The 19371-nt window shown below is 55.3% G+C and overlaps 1 protein-coding gene across 4 annotated transcripts in view; it reads left to right on the top strand.

Moving 5' to 3' along the window:
- The first annotated feature begins 6284 nt into the window (after positions 1–6284).
- The window catches only part of DOCK6 (dedicator of cytokinesis 6), a 41558-nt gene continuing 28471 nt past the window's right edge, over positions 6285–19371 (top strand). For 3 of the 4 annotated variants that reach the window (XM_037131375.2, XM_037131374.2, XM_037131373.2), the window contains exons 1-11: positions 6285–6410; positions 12668–12755; positions 13485–13660; positions 13854–13922; positions 14180–14309; positions 15155–15367; positions 16385–16470; positions 17760–17826; positions 17927–18076; positions 18966–19046; positions 19160–19313. In XM_037131375.2, coding sequence (XP_036987270.2) covers positions 6367–6410; positions 12668–12755; positions 13485–13660; positions 13854–13922; positions 14180–14309; positions 15155–15367; positions 16385–16470; positions 17760–17826; positions 17927–18076; positions 18966–19046; positions 19160–19313 — 1258 coding nt within the window. In that variant the 5' untranslated portion in view covers positions 6285–6366. The remainder of the gene's footprint in view (positions 6411–12667; positions 12756–13484; positions 13661–13853; positions 13923–14179; positions 14310–15154; positions 15368–16384; positions 16471–17759; positions 17827–17926; positions 18077–18965; positions 19047–19159; positions 19314–19371) is intronic. The other variant, XM_053658200.1, reaches the window with a different exon arrangement.

Here is a 19371-nt window from a genome sequence, read left to right as displayed (position 1 = left end):
TCGTTGCAAGGGCCAGTCTTAGGGAGCCAGGTGGGCTGAGGCCTCTGGGGGCTTGGGGCGACTTGTGTGGCCTCAGGTTCCCCAACCACCAGAAGGGATGGAGACTATGAGCCCGTCCTGCAGCCTGAGTGATAATGGATATGATGCAAAATGTCCCCTCCTGGAATGTTATTCAGCAAGAAAAGGAAATGAGGTCTCAAGTCCTGACAAGGTATGCAGACCCCTTAAATGCACATTGCTGAGTGAAAGAAGCCAACCCAAAGGGGCTGCACATCACATGGCTCCAACTGCGTCACATTTTGGAAAAGGCAAAACCATGGGGGACAGCAAAAAGATCAGTGGCCTCCAGGGGCTGGGGGCAGGTGACTAGGCAGAGCACAGAGGGCTTTCGGGCAGTGGGACTGTTCTGTGGGATACTGTGATGGTGGATACAGGTCATTACACATTTGTCCAAACCCGCAGAAAGTGCACCACTGAGAGCGAACCCTAGTGTGGACCACCAACTTCAGTTCATAATGTGTCACTTTGGGTTCATCAGTTTTAACAAATGTGCTTCACTCAAGCAAAGTATTAATAATAGACAAAACTGGAGGTGTGGGGGGGGGAGGTTGAAGGAACACATGGGAACTTTCTGTACTATCTGCTCTATTTTCTGTAAGCTGAAACTTCTCTAAAATGTAACATCTACTCATTTTTAAAAATAGAAGAAAAAAAGTGTCTCTTCTGCCCTTTGCCATCAGCCTCACCATCTTCTCAAAAACCTTTGAAGAAGATACCTAGAAAGTCAAGTAAATATGGGTACATACATATCTCCCTAATATTTTGCATAAAAGGTGACTTCCTATACACCCTGTTTTGCAGCTTGTTTTTCTCATTCCAATCCATTCCACGCATTGCAGGCATAGCTGTTGTTCTCATTATAGCTTTTATTGAAATCCAAGTCTCCTTTTTCGCAGCTGTGTAGTATTCCACGGTGCAGAGAATGCAGCCAGCCCCATGTGGATAGTCATTACCCATCTTAGCTGTGTAGCTGACACTGCCACAGATGTCCCCATCATATTCTATATAAAAACTAGATTTCCACAAGTGGGCTTTCTGAGCCCAAGGGTTTATAGGTTTGTAATTTTAAAGTATCCAGCCAATTTGTCCTCCACTTGACATTTACTTAACAGCTCTAGGCATGAGAATCGGATCTTCCTGAACAAACCAGAGAACACCCTTGCCTACCGCCCCTTTACCAGTTTCCCACTACCCAGGACAATGCCCCGGGCCCTAGTGGGAGGTCTGGGAAACCCACCACCCTCAAGTGTCACCCTCTCCTCCCTGCCCCCCACATGGGTGACTCTCTTCTCAATCTTTGTGTTGCCTGTCCCTCTGCCTGGAACTCCTTCCTTTCTGATTGGGCCTGGCTGGCTCCCACTTGAACTTTAGCCTTCACTGCCTTCCAGAAGCCCCCTTCCCTGGCATACAGCGGGTGCTCATAAATGCTGGCAGGATGAATGAACCAATGAATGAGGGGGTAAAGGGGAAGGGACAGGCTTATGGAGCAGATGAAGGGGTCTGTAGGCCACTGAAAAGGGCGTGTCTCCTCCGGGGGCCATGTGGAACTGTAGCAGGCTTCCAGCAGAGTAGGGGCATGCTGGAGAGATTCCCCTTATTTACAGGGGCAGCTTTTTGTGCCAGGGGCCCTTAACAATGGAAGTTTGTAAGCGCATAAAATAAAACACCTCGATGGTAAAAGAAACCCATTAGGAACCCATTATATTGGGATACAGTTATATAAATTTTTTAAGAGACTTTATTTATTTATTTTTTAGAGAGAAAGGAAGGGAAGGAGAAAAAGAGGGAGAGAAACTTCAATGTCTGAGAGATCCATCAATCGGTTGCCTCTCGCATGTCTCCCACTGGGGACCTGGCCTACAACCCAGGCATGTGCCCTAGACTGGGAATCTAGGGCCAGTGACCTTTTGGTTCGCAGGCCACTGAGCCACACCAGACAGGGCTAGATGTTTTAATTGTGAGGAAATGTGCATTTTTCTAAACACACTAAAGAGTGAGGAAGAGTGTCAGGTCTAATGCCTGACATCATTAGAAGTAAGGTAAGTGGGAGCAGCGCAAGTTTTTCCCCTCCAAGTTCATGGACTCCCCTGAATTCTGTCTGGAGACCCCTTGGGTGTCTGGGGGACCTTGATGGAAATTCCCCAAACGCTGGGATGTGGTGATGTGGTAAGAACACCCAGAAAATGAGCAAAGCAGACAGAGATGTAAACACAAGGGATAAGGAGTGATTTCCAGGGATAATGAACAAGTATCCAGACAGACAAGGGTCAGGGACCAGACAGCTGGGCCGTCTGTTCAAAGACAAACAGGAAGCCTGTGGCCTGCCCCTCCAGCCTCCCTGGGCCCGGCCTTTGTGATGTAAACTCCTGAAAGCAGGATACCCAGCTGGTTTCTAGCTTCCTTCCCTGGCTCTGCTCCGGAAGCAGCAGAAAAAGTAATCTGACCAGGGAGCATGGCCCCGGTTCTGTGCTCTCCTGACAACACCTTTTGGGTGCTCCTCACAGACCCACAGGGCCCGCTCAGGGAGGGCCGCCCGAGTTTCACAGAGGAGGAACCTAGCCCCAGAACGGCCCAGCGCACCCAGTCCGGCTACAGCTAAACTAGGAATGGAATCCAGGTTGCTTGGGACTCTTCACTCATTCATTCATTCAGGTGATTCATCAAGTTGTCAAAATGCATCTGAAGAACAGGGGAGAGGTTTCCCTGAACATGGCAGCCCTGGTTCAAGTCCTGTGACTTCGACATTGTGTGATTTTAGGCCAGAGGCTGCTCTGCTCTTGGCCTCAGTTCCCCAGACCTGCATGCAGATTGGTGGCCTGGTTGATGATGCCCCGTCTGGGGTTGGTCAGAGCCTGCCCACGGCAGGGGCTCAGGAGGTGCTTGTCGAATGTACGTCCTTGCCCCCTTTGACCTCCACCCCACATCTGCTTATGCCCCCTCCTCTTACCTCACTTCCTGGTGAGATGGTTCCCTGCCCTTGGGTAGGAGAGTTGGGGGCAGGGCAGATGTTTGGGTCTGGCTGGTCCTGCCATCCCCTCCGTGGTGCCAGGGGGCAGTGGACACTCCACAGGGCACTCCCCATCCTCAGGGTGCCCACACCCCTCAGGTTGGAAAGCTGAGGGATCGATCCCTCTGCCCCCGGGCTGGCTTCTCCTACACACTGATGGTGGAAATGGGAGGCACCAGGGAGAGGGCATCACAGCCCTCTGTTCCCACTCTGCCTCATTCATTCTCTTATTGAGCGCCTACTGTATGCATAGCCTTCTGCTGGGCGCTGGGGACACAGCAGCGAATAAGAGAATCACCTTTGCCCTGATGGAGTGATGCTCTGGTGGAAAACGGCTGCCATGGAACCGGGAGGTTACAACTGAAGTGGTCAGGGCCGTGATGGGGAAACCGAGGCGCCCGAGGGAGGGGCCCAGGGCAGTCCCTGACTCAGGCTGGGCGGGGGAGAGGTGGTCAAGGGTGTCCTCCAAGAGGTGTGACACCTGAGAAACGAATAGCAGTTCATTCAGGTAAAGAGGAGGGGAACAGTGCTCCAGGCAGAGGGCGTGGCTTGAGAAAGGTCTGAAAGTAGATGCAATCCCCCCTTCCCAGTGCACACAGAAAAATAAAAAAGCACATTATAATGCTACATTGATTCAAACTGTGAGGTCCTGGAACAAGCTCTGAACAACAGATAAGGAAAACAGAAGAGAGAGGCCAGAAGTAGATATTTATGTAGCACCAACTATGTGCAAGGTGCTGGGGACATCTTGAAGACAGGTAGCCTAGCCTCCAAGTTAGATTCGGAGTGAGTGGAATAACATTCTAGGTGGAGGGAACAGCATTGGAGGGAATAACATTCTAGGTGGAGGGAACCTTGGTGTGAAGAGGGATAGTCTTCAACTCCACTGATCACGCAGATGTTCAACTTGCCAGCAAGCAGATCTCCAGGAACCCACCGCTTCTGGCCATCTTCTCTGCCCCACTCCCACACCACCGAGTCCTTCACCAGCTGGACCAGAGCAGACCCTCCTCCCAGGTCTGCAGGTTCCTACCCTCACACACAATCTGTTCTCCTGCAATGGCCAAAGGAGGCCAAAGTCCCCGCCAAGCTTGGCCTCTATTTAAGCAGCTGTCGAGGCGCTCAGCCCCGCCCAGCTGAGTCAGGCACCCTAAAGCGGAACTGCCTCACCAATCAGGTCTGGCAGGCACTAGGGCAGGTATGGGCGCCAGGCACCTGGGCAGGCCCTTCACTTGGAGGGATCATCGAAGCCGTGTTTCCACCAAGACAGGACTTGGAGTTGCTGGGCTTATAGCCCCCACTGGCTTCGGTGGGGAATCAGCCCCCACGGGGCCTGGAGTTCGAGATGTCCGCTTCACTCTGTGTCTGACCGTGAGCCCTGAAGAAACAGACAAGGAAGTAGAGACTCAGAGTGGTTGAGAGATTTACCCTGGGTTACACAGCCTGGCCCGGATTGGGACTCGCTGGCGTATAGAGACACCACTTTGGGTCGGGCTCCCTGGGTCACAGATCTAACGCTGGTTCACTGGGTAAAATGCAGCAAGTCACTCTGCCTCTCTGGGCCTCATTTCCTTATCTGTGAAAGAGAGATGGTGAGGGCACTGCGTGGGGAGGGGGAACAGCATGTGCAAAGGCCCTGAGACAGAGCTATGTCTTCGTGCTGAGAGGGATACTAGGAAGCAAGTAGCTGGAGTGGAGCAACTGAGGGAGAGAGTGGGAGGAGGAGGGGAGAACCGGGAAGTGCCGGGGCAGGTCACACAGGGCCCTGCGGGCTGTGGTGAGGACTTTGGCTTTTATCCTGAGTGAGGGGGGAGCCATGGAGGATTCTAAGCAGAGGACAGACTTGACTTGGGTGTTCCCAGGCTACGTCTGGCCCCTGAGGGGGTAACAAACTGTGGGGGCTGGGTGTAGGAACAAGGAGACAAGAGATGGTGCGGCTGGCCTGGAACAAGGCAGAGGGCAGGGGAGAAGTCCACCGGCCTTTGCTCATCTCCACATTTCCTGCCCGCACTGGCTCCCAGCAGCCCCAGAGGTGAGGTAGGGACTTCAACCCAGGAGGCTGAAGGTTGAGGTGAGGGTGACTGGGGCGGGTCACAGCAGGGAGTGAGGGGCGGGGCCACACTTGGCGGCTCTCACGCCAAAGTGGCTGGACCACTTGGGCAGGTGCGTGGGCTGCTGACACACATGCCACATACCCAGCTGGAAACAACCCAGCCGAGCCCTCCCTGGGCTGGGGTGCAGTGGCCAGGTACGAGGGTCCCCCTTCAGTCCGGGCCTCCCTCCTGTGACTCGGGATCTGACATTGACCCACTGGGCAAAGGGGACAAGTTACTCTTCTTCTCTGAGCCTGTTTCCTCATCTGTAAAAGGGGCATAATGACAGCACCCATGCCCTGGAAAGAGGGTAACACTGGCAAAAGCCCCCAGGTACAGCTCTGCACTAGTATTTTTCAGCCTGAAATTCTCCCTAGGACCGAGCCATCGAGAGGAAGAATCTGGCTGTAAAAGGCTTGGGGCTGAGCAACTGGACTGGCACAGCCAGGGGAGGAGCGGGGGTTGGAGAATTCTCTAAAGCTGCTGAAGTACGGCTGGACGGGGGTCTCCGGGAGAGAGCTGAGGCCACAGATTCACTGAGATATCCCCACATCCTTTGTCCCAGGGGAGGCTGCTGGGCCAGTCCAGCCTCCCTGACTGACTCATTCAGGTCCCACCACCAGCTTCTGACTCACATCTTCCTCGCATCCAGGGCAGCCGGACCCCGCCCCCCACCTTTACCTCAGACCGGGGCACATCCCATGGACGCCTCAGAGACCCTTGTGATCACTCAGGCCCGGGCAAGTGCCCGAACACTTCTGTGCCTCAGTTTATTCACCTGGAAATGGGAGAAATGAGAGTTCCGTAGCACAGGTGAATGTAGGGCTGTGCTCAACAACTCCTCGAGATTATACCTATTATGGTGATTATTAGTCAGATGGCAAAAAGCGCCTTCCCCGGAGTCCGACGACCCCCCAAACCCCCGCGACCCCGGCCTCAGTTCTGGTGCCCCTCCTCCCCTCCCCCCTGGGAGCCTCAGTTTCCCCACGCCAGCCCCGAGGGGGCAGGGGCGGCTGGGGGACCCTCGCCTCTCTGGCCGGCAGGGGCAGCACAGAGCCGCCGGGACGTCCGGAAGGGCCCCGCCTCCGGCCCCGGCCCCGCCTCGCCCAGCCCGGCTACTCAGAACCCGGAGGAGGTGGCGGTGGCTGCGGTGTCCACGACCCGGACGGTGTGTGCGGCAGTGGCTGTGTTGGGACGTGGGGCGCCATGGCGGCCGCCGAGCGCCGCGCCTTCGCGCACAAGATCAACAGGTAGCGCAGCCGCCGGATCTCTTCCTGGCGGCCCCACGTGCCAGAGCCCCGCCCCGGGGTGGTCCGGCCCAACCCTGCCTGGGCGCCCCTCATTCAAGACCCTTCGGCCTTCGCCAAGTTAGCCAGTGCGAGTGGAGGCGGGAGGGTGGCGGTGTCCGAGCTAGGGGTCGCGTCCAGGCAGCGAGTACGATGGCGGCTGAGGTCCACCCTGGGAGCCTTGGGACCGTGGGGGCGTGGCCCGGGGGCCTTCCTGGAGGTGGTGGTTCAGGGAAAGCTGGAGCCGGGCGTCATCCATACCCCCTCCCAATCTTGTGGCCCTTCTTGATTCCTGAGCTCGTCCCATCCTCTGCACCTGGTTGGGAGCGCTGGGATTTGGGAACAGGGATAGTACTCTTGGCAGCCTCTGAACCTTACGGATAAGTTTCCCGTGCTTTCTACTCCCCCACCCCTTCGCTCCAGGGTCTCGGGTCCAGCTGTCTGGGGGGCAGGGGACAGCTGTGGATGTCCCCCCGCCCTGCGCAGGCTCTCCTAGCACCGGCTGGACGGGCTGGAGATGGATAGATGGTTGAATGGAGAGAGTGGGGGCTGGGGACAGGACCAGCTGGTGGGCAGACGGGGGAGGGGACAGGCACCAGGCGCTGGGGGATCCATTTCCATGGCCTGGGAGAAGGATGTCAGACTCTGGGGCTGAAGAGCCTCTTCCCTGTTGGGGCTTTCTCTCCACAGAGGAGTCAGATCTGCTTATGGTCATTTCCACAGGGGAACTGACCTGGCCACCCCCAAGTGAAAAGGCCAGCCTGTAGGTCCAGGACTGTCCTGATGGAGACACGAGAAAAGGTCCTACCCTTGGGGGCAGATACAGTGCGGGAGATGGATGAGAAGCCCAGTAAAGTAGAATATTTGTTAAGTGACAAGTACTGTGGGGATACCCAAGCAGAGAAGGGACTTGAGGAGGGCAGGGCTGTTGCAGATATGGGAGGTGGGCCCAGGATGCCTGGATGAGAAAGTGACGTTTGAGCAAACATCTGAAGGAGGCGAGGCAGGGGTCCATGCCCATGTGTGGGAGGAGGGTCCAAACACCAGAAAGGGCCAGTGCGAAGGTCCTGTGTGTTCACAAAGGCATAACGCGGCCACAGATCGATCATCTGAGAGTGAGAGCGAGGAAGGGGACAGTGGGCACAGATGGTGCAGGGCCTTGTGGGTGTGGGAGGGACTTTAACTTTTATCCCCATTCAAGGAGGGAGCCAGGAAGGGTTCTAAACAGATGTGACCTGGTGGCTGGGGCAATTTTTATGTCTGTCATCTCTGTCTCTGAACATCTCTCTATCTTAGATCTTTGGTGTCCCTGGGCCTGTTCCTGTGCCCTTGGGTGCTGGCTTCTACCCTGTGAGTAGGAGTCCTGGGTCCTACCTTGGGGAACGGATGCTACAAAGCCTAGGGTAAGAAGAGCAGGGAAAGATCCCGAGGCCACGGTGAAGCACAAGGAAATGGCTCAAGCCTTCCTGCTGCTCCCTGATGCGGTCTCCGGAGCTGGAGCAGACACCCAGGTGTCTGCAGGCCCAGGTCTGGGCCTTCACTGACTCATTCATTCCACGTAAGATAGTCCCCGGTTTTCTAATGAACAGATTCCAGAAAAAACAAGGTTTTGGAGGACAACTTATAAGTACCAACTCTAATGAACGTTAATAACAAAGATGAATGTTAATAACATAGACAATGTTATTGTATGCAATATAATTTGTTCCTTCTTTTCACTTGTGCTATTTAAAATAAAATACAATATAGAATGGTGAAAATGGCCAGTGCTTATGACACGCTTATCACACACTGGTCTTCCTCTGGGATGTCAATTGTTTAATTGTCACCAGAGCCCCTTGACACAATCATAACTATTGAAACTGGTCATTGTTGAGGGTCTCTTGTGGAGAAGTGAGCCCAGAACTGTGTGGCCCCCGCGTCAAGAACAATCTTGGAAACTGTGCTTCTCCCTCCCACCGCAAATCCCTAACCGTGTCTATTCATTCTGCCTGGGCATCTGGCAGCAGCGTCTTCTTTCTGCCCCTCAGCGGTCTGACGGGGCAGCTTGTGTTTCTCATTTAAAGACGATTTGTAGGACTTGTGGAGGGCCGTGGAACAGACATTGACAGAGTTCCAGAGGTACCTCTGGGGTTTCAAGGAAGTGGCTCCTTCCTGTTCTGTCCCAAAATACGTCTGCGAATATGAGCGGTTGCATATATCATTACCTTTTAAAAAAAATGTTAGGCAAGACATGCACGCAGGGAAGTGCAAAGTTTACAGAGTAATTATAAAACACATGCCAAGGAAAAAGTCGCTTGGGTCAAGAGCGAGGCTAGCTCCTTCTCCCCGGGCCTCCCAGTCCCAGCAGCCCCTCCCGAGCTGCACCTCGTTCTGCCACTCTTTCCTTACTTGGATTATGGATTCTTCATCCACGGTGGCTCCTCGTCTGCTGTGGGTTAGTCTTGCCTGTTGAGAACATCCTATAAATGGAATCACGCAGACCCAGCTTTCGCCCAGCGTGATGCCAGGGGGAAGGTTGGGGGAAGGTTTATCTGGCCTTTACCTGAAGTCAGGTTTGTCCTTTGCATCACTCCACGTATTCCCCTGCCTGCTCATGCTCTACTGTTGGTCAAGGAACACGTGAGTCGTTGCGCTCTGGGGCTGACACTGTCAGGGCTGCTGAGAACATTCCTGGCCACGTGTTTCCTCTCGCGTCTCTGTGCCTCCGACGGGAATTGCTGGATGGGCATGTCTTTGACTTCCCTGGATAATCACAGGCGGTTTTCCAAGGGGGGTGTACTTGCAGTGTGTGAGAGCCACCGTTGTTCCGCCTTGTCACTGGCACTCATACTGTTTGTTTTTAAACATTTTTCTGCCACTTCAGGGGGGTGGCATGGGGTCGGAAGAGGATTGTGGTTTTATAGGATTGTGGTTTTATTTGGATTCACTTTCTTCCCTCACTTTTTTGTACAAGTGGGAACACACAGCATTCTCAGCATCTGCCATTCTTTTTTTTTTTTTTTTTAAGATTTTATTTATTTATCTTTAGAGGGGAAGGGAAGGAGAGAGGGAGAGAAACATCAATGTATGGTTGCCTTTCGTGCGTCCCCCTGCTGGGAACTGGCCTGCAGGGAACCTGCCTGCAACCCTGGCATGTGCCCTGACTGGGAATCGAACCGCGATTGTCTGGTTCGCAGGCCCGCGCTCAATCCACTGAGCTACAGCAGCCAGGGCAGCATCTGCCATTCTTGTTCTGATTTTATTGTCCCCCTCCCCTGTGAGGATAGCCCTGTTAATCCGGCCAGCCCTGGGGGCTGTCCCTGGTCTCCAGCGATGCTTCATCCTTCCCCTCCCAGCTTCTCTTGAGTGTCTTGCAGGGTTGTCAATTTCTCACCTTCAGAGGATTTATCTCATCAATAGCTATAACCGCCACCTGATCTTTTTTTTAAAGCCTCACCTGAGTATATGTTTTTACTGATTGTAAAGAGACCTTTAGAAATATGGGATGATGCTGCGACCAACTGACCCACCCGGCCAGGGTCTACCACCTGATCTTCACTCATTTCAGTTGTGAGATCACTTCCGGGGGAAGTCAGTTCAGCTTAACAGTTTGCCTGCCTTTTTCAAACGTGCTTTACACGGGAGCATCTGATAGGGAGATAAAGAGAGAAGAGGTGGGGGTGACCCCCAGGGGTGGGATCCAAACACCCAAGAGGCCAGGGTTGCCCTTAGTGAGACGGGGAGGCAGTGGGACAGCAGGCGGTGGCCGTGCCACCTGCAGAACCCCCGTGTGGGCATGTGAGGGAGGCAGGCATCACGCGGCGTGGATCTGAGTATTCATTAGAGCTTGGAAGGTGTTGAAGCCCCAAGGCTGGACAGGACTGGTGTGCAGGGTGCTATGGGCAGGAACGAGGTAGGTTCTGAAGCCCCTGTTCGTGGCCCAGCCCCCGTCATGGGCCACACGGAGGGCCTAGTGCCGAGGGGCACAGACCTAGACTTCCGGCCGCACACAGCTGGCCCTGCTGTGTTCTGCTGCTGACCCTCGGTGGAGTACGACCCTTCTCTGAGTCTCTCTCACCTTTGGTGTCAAAAACAGGGCCAGGTCCCAGCCATTGTAGCTCGGTTGGGCATTGTCTTGCAAACCGAAGGGTCACAGGGTCGCTGGGTCGTTTCCCCATCAGGGCACATGCCTGGGTTGCAGGTCCCATCTCCAGTTGGGGCATGTGCAAGAGGCAACCGATTGGTGTTTCTCTCTTGCATCAGTGTGTCTCTCCTCTTTCTGTCTCCCTTCCTCTCTCTCTAAAATCAAGAAAAGGGGGGAAAAAAACCACGGCCAGAATCCCACTTGCCCCAAGATCCTCTTTGAGGCAACATGGCGACCTTGAGCCTTAACTGAGTACTTACCGCCTTTCGGGCCGTACGACCCGCACAGCTCCCTGAGTGCGGGGGCCACAGGCAGGTCCAAGTACGGAGCCCCGTGGCTCCCGTGGCCGTGGCCTTGTGGGCCCGTCCTTTTCCCATTCCTGGGGCCTCCCTCTGAGCCTAATGACAAACCGAAGCTGGAGCTCCAGCCCTCCCCACCCCCTCCCTGTGCTGGGGCAGCAGCTGCAGAACAGCTGGGACCAGGACACAGGCAGGTCCCTTGTCCCAGCGTCTTTCGTACATTATCCCCAAAGTTCTTGTGTGCCCAGGCTTCCAGAGGAGGTGGCTCCCATTTTGGGAATTCCAGGACAAATCCTTAACTTTGAACATCTTCTGAATTTCTTACAGTCTCCCCCCACAAGCCAATAGAAGCAATGCTCAGGGACAGTTGGCAGAAAAATAGGTACAGGGACGGGAAAGGAGTGAGGCTGGGGCCTCAAACTGGAAGCCCCCACATTGGATCAGGGCTGTAGTCAGATTTTTTTGACCCGCTCAGATTTGAATTCAGGGGCTTCCGGTTGGGGCTGGGGCTCTCGGTTGGCTCCAGTCTCCCGACCCCTGTGCTGCCGTACCTGGACCCACTCGCCCGTGTTGTTGGTGGCCGGTGGGCCATCTGTCAAGTTTGCAGTCCTCAGGGTGGTAGTTTTTGGGAGCACAACTTTGCATTATGAAAATTACCAAGCACACAGAAAAGTGGGAAGCAGAAGGAGGCCCACACACTCAGGCAATTAATTGCCTTCCAAACTTTCAGAGGAACGGAGGCCCAGAAAGGGTATCCCAACTGCTCAAAGCCACACAGCTTAAAGGTCTGGGGCTTCCCCCAACTTATGGTGGATTTAAGAAATTTGGACCAGGTGGGAGTTTGGGAGGGATTCACTTATTCCTTGGAGCACCTGTTATATGCAGGGCCCAAGGCTGGGGCCTCCAGGGCCACCACACAGTCCTGGCTCGGGCTTCATAGAGATCAGGGGCCCCTGCTCAGCACAGAGCCCGGCCTCAGGGCATTTGCACTTGCTGATTCTGCTGCCTGGTACATTGTTTCTTCAGACAACTGCGTGTCTCTCTCTCTCTCCTGCCCCTGCTTCCAAGCTCTGCTGAAGGACCTGAGGGCCTGGGAGGCCCCTGGCTGCACTGGGTTTATCCCAAATTCCCCTGCTGGCCCTCTCCCAGTGGGTCTTGCTCCTCCCTGATTTTGAAGGGCAGTGCAGGTTTAGGGACTCAGGAAGGCCACAGCCCTGACCTTGCTTGCAGGGTGTGCTCAGAGAGTTATGCTGAGATGAGGCCTCTCATGCACCCTCAACCTTGTCTCAAACCCCCTGAGAACATACATGGGTGGAGTGCCCTCCAATTGCGGGCCCCTGCTCAGCCCCCCACAGCAGCCCTCAGAGGGCAGGGCAGCTACAAATGCATAAACCGAGGCTCAGAGGCAGCAGTGACCTAAGGCCCTCTAGCAAACATGGGGTGGGGACATGTTTGAGGGACCTCGGGGTAGACAGAGGTCCCCCAGATGAGAAAGCAGAGACCAGAGTGCTGGGGTGAGGGCAGGGGACTGGACAGAGAGGGATCTCGGATCCCTCAGGGCCTGCCCGGTGGCAGTTGCTTGGTCTGTGTTTGGCGGGGAGGGCCAGAGGAGAGGGGCCCACAGTGTAACCTGGATCTGGAAGCCCGAGTTCTCTTGGCCACGCAGGCTGTTTTTTTTCTTGCCACAGCCTGGACTTTCCTCTCATAGAATGAGTTTGTTGGCCCTGAAGCCCTAGGTCTCAGGGCCCCGCTGGCCAAGTTTTCCTGCCCACAAGGCCCCCTTCCTATCCCCACAGGACAGTGGCGGCCGAGGTGCGGAAGCAAGTGTCCCGGGAACGCAGTGGCTCTCCTCACTCCAGCAGGCGCTGCAGCAGCTCCCTGGGGGTAAGTTTTTGGGAGGTGCCCCCAACCCCAACCCTGCCTTCTGACAGAGGCGGGTTCCCCTCTGCCGTGGCTCCGATTCACCCACCGGACCCCTGAGTGCCCTGCCCTGTGGAGAAGCAGAGGTGACTTTGACCCAGCCGAGGCAGGGCAGGGGTTCCTGGCCTGGGCCCTGCACTGTCCCCTTTCCTGCTTCCCTGTGAGTGGGGAGGGTGGTCCCCTTCTCTGCAGCTGCTTCCTTGGGATGGAGGGGGAGGGGGAGTTATATCCCAGTGGGTGGTCGAGGTTGGGGTAGGAGAGGCTTCGGCCTAATGTAGCCCCACCTCCTGCTTCCTGGACCACCCAGATGAAGATGGGGGGAGGGCAGCCTAGGGGATGGGAGGTCCCTCCAGCTGCAGAGGAGAGGGGGTGGGACTGTCTTTCCACAGGGCCTTAGGAACTGTTTCTTTGTAGCAGTCCACAGGCCTTTCCTTCCAACATTAGTTCCCTGTGCCTCCAGGCACAGGGCGTGATTTCCTGCCTGGAAGGAGGGAGGGGTGGGGCTGGCTGAGCTGGCGTGGAAGAGGGGAGTCTGAGGTCACTGCCCTTCGTGGAACCTCTGCAGCTCCAGCACCCTTCATGGCTCCCACTGCCCTCTTATTGGAGTCTGAGTCCCGTCCATGCTCACATTCACCCTCCACCCCTGTTCCTGGTGCCCAGGGCAGGGGTCACAGCCACTTTCCTCTGACCCAGGTCCCACTGACTGAAGTCATTGAGCCCCTGGACTTTGAGGATGTGATACTGAGCCGGCCGCCAGATGCTGAGCCTGGGCCCCTCCGAGACCTGGTTGAGTTTCCAGCAGATGACCTGGAGCTGCTGCTGCAGCCCCGAGAATGCCGGACCACGGAGCTTGGGATTCCCAAGGACGAGTGGGTTCAACCCTGTGCCCTCCCTGCCATAACTCCGCTGTCTCCTTGCACCAACCCCGTCAGTACCCCTTTCCCAGCAAGCTCCCAGCAGCCCTGAATTCAGGTCCTGCCTCCTCTGTGACCATGGATAAGTCACGCCCTCTCTGAGCCTCCATCGCCCTGCCTCTGTTTACCCTGAGTTTATTTTACGCAGAAAGCTGGATGCCCAGGTGCGGGCTGCAGTGGAGATGTACACAGAGGACTGGATCATTGCCCACAGAAGGTGGGTCTGGCTGGGGGCAGCTCCGAGTGGAGGGTCAGGAGGCCGGGTCTCAGTGCAGAAGAGCCCATTGCCTGTGGCTGGTCCTCCTGCTTGTCTGCCCACTGTGCCTGCAAGGACAGCTGGACTTCAGTGATAGAGTACGGCATAGGTGGGCAGCCTTGCTGGCATCACCTGGGCCTGACAGGTGTGTCGGGGTGCATCAGGGAACCTGGGGGACCCCTGGTCCCTGCTGCCCGCCCAGCCCTGCCTCCTCCTAGGTACCAGCATCTGAGTGTGGCGTACAGCCCCATCACCACGGAGACCCAGCGGGAGCGGCAGAAGGGCCTCACCCGCCAGGTCTTTGAGCAGGATGCTTCTGGGGATGAGAAGTGCGGCCCAGAGGACTCGGTGAGGGAGCCCTGGGTGGGGGGTCACTGCAGGGGTACGTGTGTGGCCTCCGGCCCCAGCTCTCAGTTACATGGGATGAGAAATGACCCGAAGAGCCTTGAATTCAAAAGGAAATGTATTGGCCTCATGGATGAAAAGTTAAGATAATAATAATTATAAACATTTATTAAGTGCTTAGTGTATACAGAATGTTTAATGCTTGTCTTCATCTTTCATCCTGTGAGGCAGGGCAACCATTATACCCATTTCACGGGTAAAGCAACCGAGGCACAGCAAGGTGATTAGAGGGCCTTTACTGTCCTATCAGGTCCCTAACCTTTATTTTGTCAGCCAACATTTATTGAGCAGCTGCTTTATAACAGTGATGATCACGCCAAGGATTATTGTTATTGTTTTCATCGTTCCTACGTATAGATGTAGTTGGGGAAACTGAGGCCCCTAGAGTTGGGATCCAGACCTGAGGTTACAGGACGGAGCTGGGATTTGAACCAGGGCAGTCTGGCTCTGCCCTGGAAGGGCAGCCAGGGTCCTGTGCCAGTGACAGCTCCAGTAAAAAGAACTCTCCCTTCTCCTGGCAACAGTGAGCAAAGTCCCAGGGAAGGCTCCCATTGGCCCAGTTCAGTTACGTCCTTACTTCGGAGCCAATTTCTGGGACTTGGTACATGTTGTGTTCTGATTAGCCAGAAGAGGGTCATGTGAAGCCCAGAGCATAGGGATAGGAATAGCCTTGCCAGCAGTGGTAAAGGAGGGAGGCTTGCCGAACGAGCTCCTACAGAGAGGGTCAGCAGGGACACCAGGTGACCCCTGTAGTGGTGACTTAGTGCTTGACCATTCTGCACTGACAGGATGACCACCGGCACTCCTCGGGCTCCCCGGAGGATACTCCGAGAAGCAGTGGCGCCTCTGGCATCTTCGATCTGAGGAACTTGGCAGCCGACTCACTGCTGCCCTCGTTGCTGGAGCGCGTGGCCCCTGAGGACGTGGACCGGCGCAATGAGGCCCTGCGGAGGCAGCACCGGCCCCGCACCCTGCTCACCCTCTACCCAGCGCCTGATGAGGTGGGTGCCTGCAGGCCCACCTACGCCCTGAGGCCAAGACCCATCCGACTGACACATATCGCTATATAATACCCCACCAGCATGTACTGGGTGCCTGCTGTATACTCTGTATTTTATTCAGTGGCTTATATTAGTTGGCTAATATGTACTCTTATATTTAGTCAACCAATACTCACTATATACCTTCTGTATAGTCCTATCTTTAATCAAACAGAATTTATTGAGATCTTATTATGTGCCTCTATTTATCTAACCAGTGCTTATTGGTGGGGCACCTAGTGTATATGCTTTATTTTTATCCATAACTTTTACTAGACACCTATTATATCCCCCAATATTTATCCAACCCACTTTTATTGGTTACCTAGTATATATATACCTATGTTTTCACTCAGTGATTTATTAAGTCTTTATTGTATATTCCTATATTTATTCAATCAGTGTTTATTAGGTACCTAATACACAGTCATCATTAATCAAATGCTTTCTGTATACACCTGTGTTTATCCAATTTTTAGTAGATCTCTGTATTTTTTCAACCAACATGTTTGGGTGCCTGTTGTGTAGCAGGCACTGGGGATACAGATACGGGCTAGATAGACCCAGTCCCTTCCCACCCAAGTTCACTGTCTAGTGGAGGAGAGAGCCTCCCACTAGGACATTACAGCCCAGACAGAGGATACCAACGTAAGGTGCTGGTAATTGTCCCTCGCCTGCCCTTCAGTGCCCAGAGCCACACGGCCCATTGCAGCAGAGCATTGTGAATGAGCACCTGGAGGAGGTGCCCGCCCAGGCCTCAGGGGTCAGGGAGGGCTTCCGGGAGGAAGTGCCAGCCGAGCTTCGACCTGACCCACGAGCAGATGTCGGCCAGATAAAGAGGAGGGGAGAAGAAAGGCCTGACAGGCTGGGGACGGCATGCGCAAAGGCTCAGAGGCAAGGGAGTCAGGCTGGGGGGGAGCTGGTCCCCGGCCGTGCATTGGAGGAGGACGTGCCCCAGCTGCCCCTGGGCTCTCGCAGGATGAGGTGGTGGAACGCTGCAGCTACCCGGACCCGCCCCACGAACACTTCGGACAGAGGATCCTGGTCAAGTGTCTGTCTCTCAAGTGAGTGTGCTTACCTACCCGTCTCTACAGACACACAAGGGGACCGGATAGGCTACGGGGTGGCACCCACTTAGTGCTCACTGCGAGCGCCATACCTTGACCGTGTGCAGCCCGAGACCAAGGAGGCCATGGGCTCTTAGATGGGAAATAGGCTTCTTTTTTTATTATTCAGCAGTCCTTAAGTGCTAGCTGTGTGCCAGACTCTGTTCTTAGCCCTTCACATACATTAACTCTATTCTTCACTACAATCTTGTGAAGTGGCCACAAGTGGGAAAACTCAGGTACAGCATGATGAAGTCATGGTGCCCCAAATCATACAACCTGTGAGGCCATGGTCCAGCATGGGCCCACTCCATGGACCCAAGTGGAGAGGGTGCTGGTGACCCTGGGGCTTGAGGCCCCTTCCGCATCAGCCCCCCAGGGAGCAGCCAAAAATGTGTGGGAACGGAGCTGAACAGGATGTGGACTTGGACCTGAGCCCGGCCCCACCCCCCCCATCTTGAGTTCCTGCTTGGACAGGGGCAGGAAAGGGAGGCCCGTCTGGCTTGAGGCCTGGATAGGCTGCCTGCCCCAAGCGTAAGAGTTGGGAACTGGCTCTGTGAGCTCATCCAGTCATTCAATACTCATTGAGTGCCTACTGTGTCCAGGGTTTGTAATGGTGGGATGACCACACAGGACTGTCGGTGGGGCACACAGCACACCCAAAGGCAGGGAGACCTCTGGAGAGGGGGAGAGAGGCCAAGGGGTGGGGCGAGGTCGCGCCATGCAGGGATTTGTTCTCAGGGCAGTGGGGAGCCTCAAAATTTAAGTTTTAAGATGCTTCCTTAAAAGGCAGGTAGTGAGTGGGGGCCGGGCAAGTCAGAGTAAGACAGGGAGGTGGTTACAGTGGCCATTCAGGACTCAGCCCAGGGTGGCACAGGTGGCAGAGGACACCCCAGAGAGGTGAGTCAGGGAGGCCCAAGAGTTGAGAATTTCAAGCTGGGAGAAGATTGTTGGGCCCAAAGCTGACTCTGTGCCAGCTGAACAAGGGCCATAATTTTTGGGTGGGGGGCTCTGTGTGAATTACTGACAGAGGAGGGGAGAAAAAAGTCTGTGCCTCAGTTTCCTCTTTTGCAACATGGGACAGGTCTTTTCTGCAAGCCCTTAAGTGGTGGCTCTGTGTGGCCCAGTGGGAATTAGGTGCCCCCCATGCTGCGCCAAAGCTGGGTTGGGCCTTGGGAGGAAGCGGGGGGCGTGGATGGCGGGAATGTCAGGGAGAGCCCCTGCCGGACCGCCCCATTCACCCACAGGTTCGAGATCGAGATCGAGCCCATCTTTGGCATCTTGGCCCTGTACGATGTGCGGGAGAAGAAAAAGGTAGGAGCCCCTTTCTTCCCTTTCCTCCCTCACTCCCTTCCTCGCCGCAGGGCTGTGGGCTTTCTGGAGGTGGTGGCCCAGCTGCCTCTTGTGCCCCCAGATCTCGGAGAACTTCTACTTTGACCTGAACTCAGACTCTGTGAAGGGATTGCTGCGTGCCCATGGCACTCATCCAGCCATCTCCACCCTGGCCCGCTCCGCCATCTTCTCCGTGACCTACCCCTCACCTGACATCTTCCTGGTCATCAAGGTGCCCACTGGGGCTGGGCGAGGGGGTGGTAATGGTGAATGCCACAGGTGCAGTCCCTGCTCTTGTGGAAGAACACAGACATGTCCCAGGAAGGATGAGCAGGCCTCTTGTGGGGAAAATGCAGGCAGTGGGACAAGCCCAGAGGAGGCTCCTGGCCCAGGTGGAGAGAAACCACCGAGGGCTTCTATGGAGAGGCGACAGCTGAGCCAAGACCCATGAGTGAGCACCCTGTAGAGAAATGGAAGCCTGGTGTAGGGGGACAGGCATTTAAAATATTTTTTTAAACCAGAGAGTTTTTCGATTTTTGGGGGGAAGGAAAGACCTAGTTGGCACATGTATTTGGGATTTTCTGTTTCCAGGAGTGAGCTCAAATTTCCTTTTCCAAACATTCAGTTAGGTTACACTAGTGATATCAGTGGGGCAGCTATAGGTAGGCACTGCTCACAGTCAGTCAGGCTTCTCAGGGAGCCCTGCCTTTAGTCCTCACAGCAGTCCTGGAAGGGAGGGGTTGCCACGGCTCCATTTTACAGATGGGCAACAGGTAAGGGACCTGGTCCGGGATCCCACACCGAGGAACGTTCAGGACTGAAGTTCCCATGGCCCAGAGCCATACTCGGAGTGGCCTCCATTCATACCAATAAAGAATTGTAGATGTAAGGCAACTATGGACCCTAGGCTTTGGGGCGATTTCAAAAGGTGGGGAGGGGACAGCTGGCCAGGCAAGTCCACTGCTAGCACTGAATCCCAAGGGCAGTGGGAGCCATGGGAGGTGTTAGAGCAAAAGCTCTAGTGGATGAGGTATCTGGGGGCTCACGACAGGTTCAGGTGGTTAGGGTGGGGAGGTTAGGGTCCAGCAGTGCCTCACTGGGCCCACCTGCCTGCCCCTCAGCTGGAGAAGGTGTTACAGCAGGGGGACATCAGTGAGTGCTCTGAGCCCTACATGGTGATGAAGGAGGCAGACACAGCCAAGGTAAGCAGGTGGGGGCTGGTCCTGGTGATGAACGGGCCACCTGGCAGGGCAGATCCTGCATTCAAGCAGGCCTGGGGCACTGAGCTTGTGGGTGTCGGAGGGTCTTCCCACAGAACAAAGAGAAGCTGGAGAAGCTCCGCCTGGCGGCCGAGCAGTTCTGCACTCGCCTGGGCCGCTACCGTATGCCATTCGCCTGGACAGCTGTGCACTTAGCCAACATCGTGAGCAGTGCTGGGCAGCCTGACCGTGATTCCGACTCAGAGGGTGGTGAGGAGGCGGGGCTGATGGTTGGGGGGCGGAGCTAATGGGAAAAGGAAGGGGCGCC

This window comes from Artibeus jamaicensis, unplaced genomic scaffold (genome assembly GCF_021234435.1).
Source record: "Artibeus jamaicensis isolate MK-2021 breed Jamaican fruit bat unplaced genomic scaffold, CSHL_Jam_final scaffold_537, whole genome shotgun sequence".
NCBI classification, from domain to species: domain Eukaryota; kingdom Metazoa; phylum Chordata; class Mammalia; order Chiroptera; family Phyllostomidae; genus Artibeus; species Artibeus jamaicensis.
This window is presented reverse-complemented; position numbering and strand designations above follow the sequence as displayed.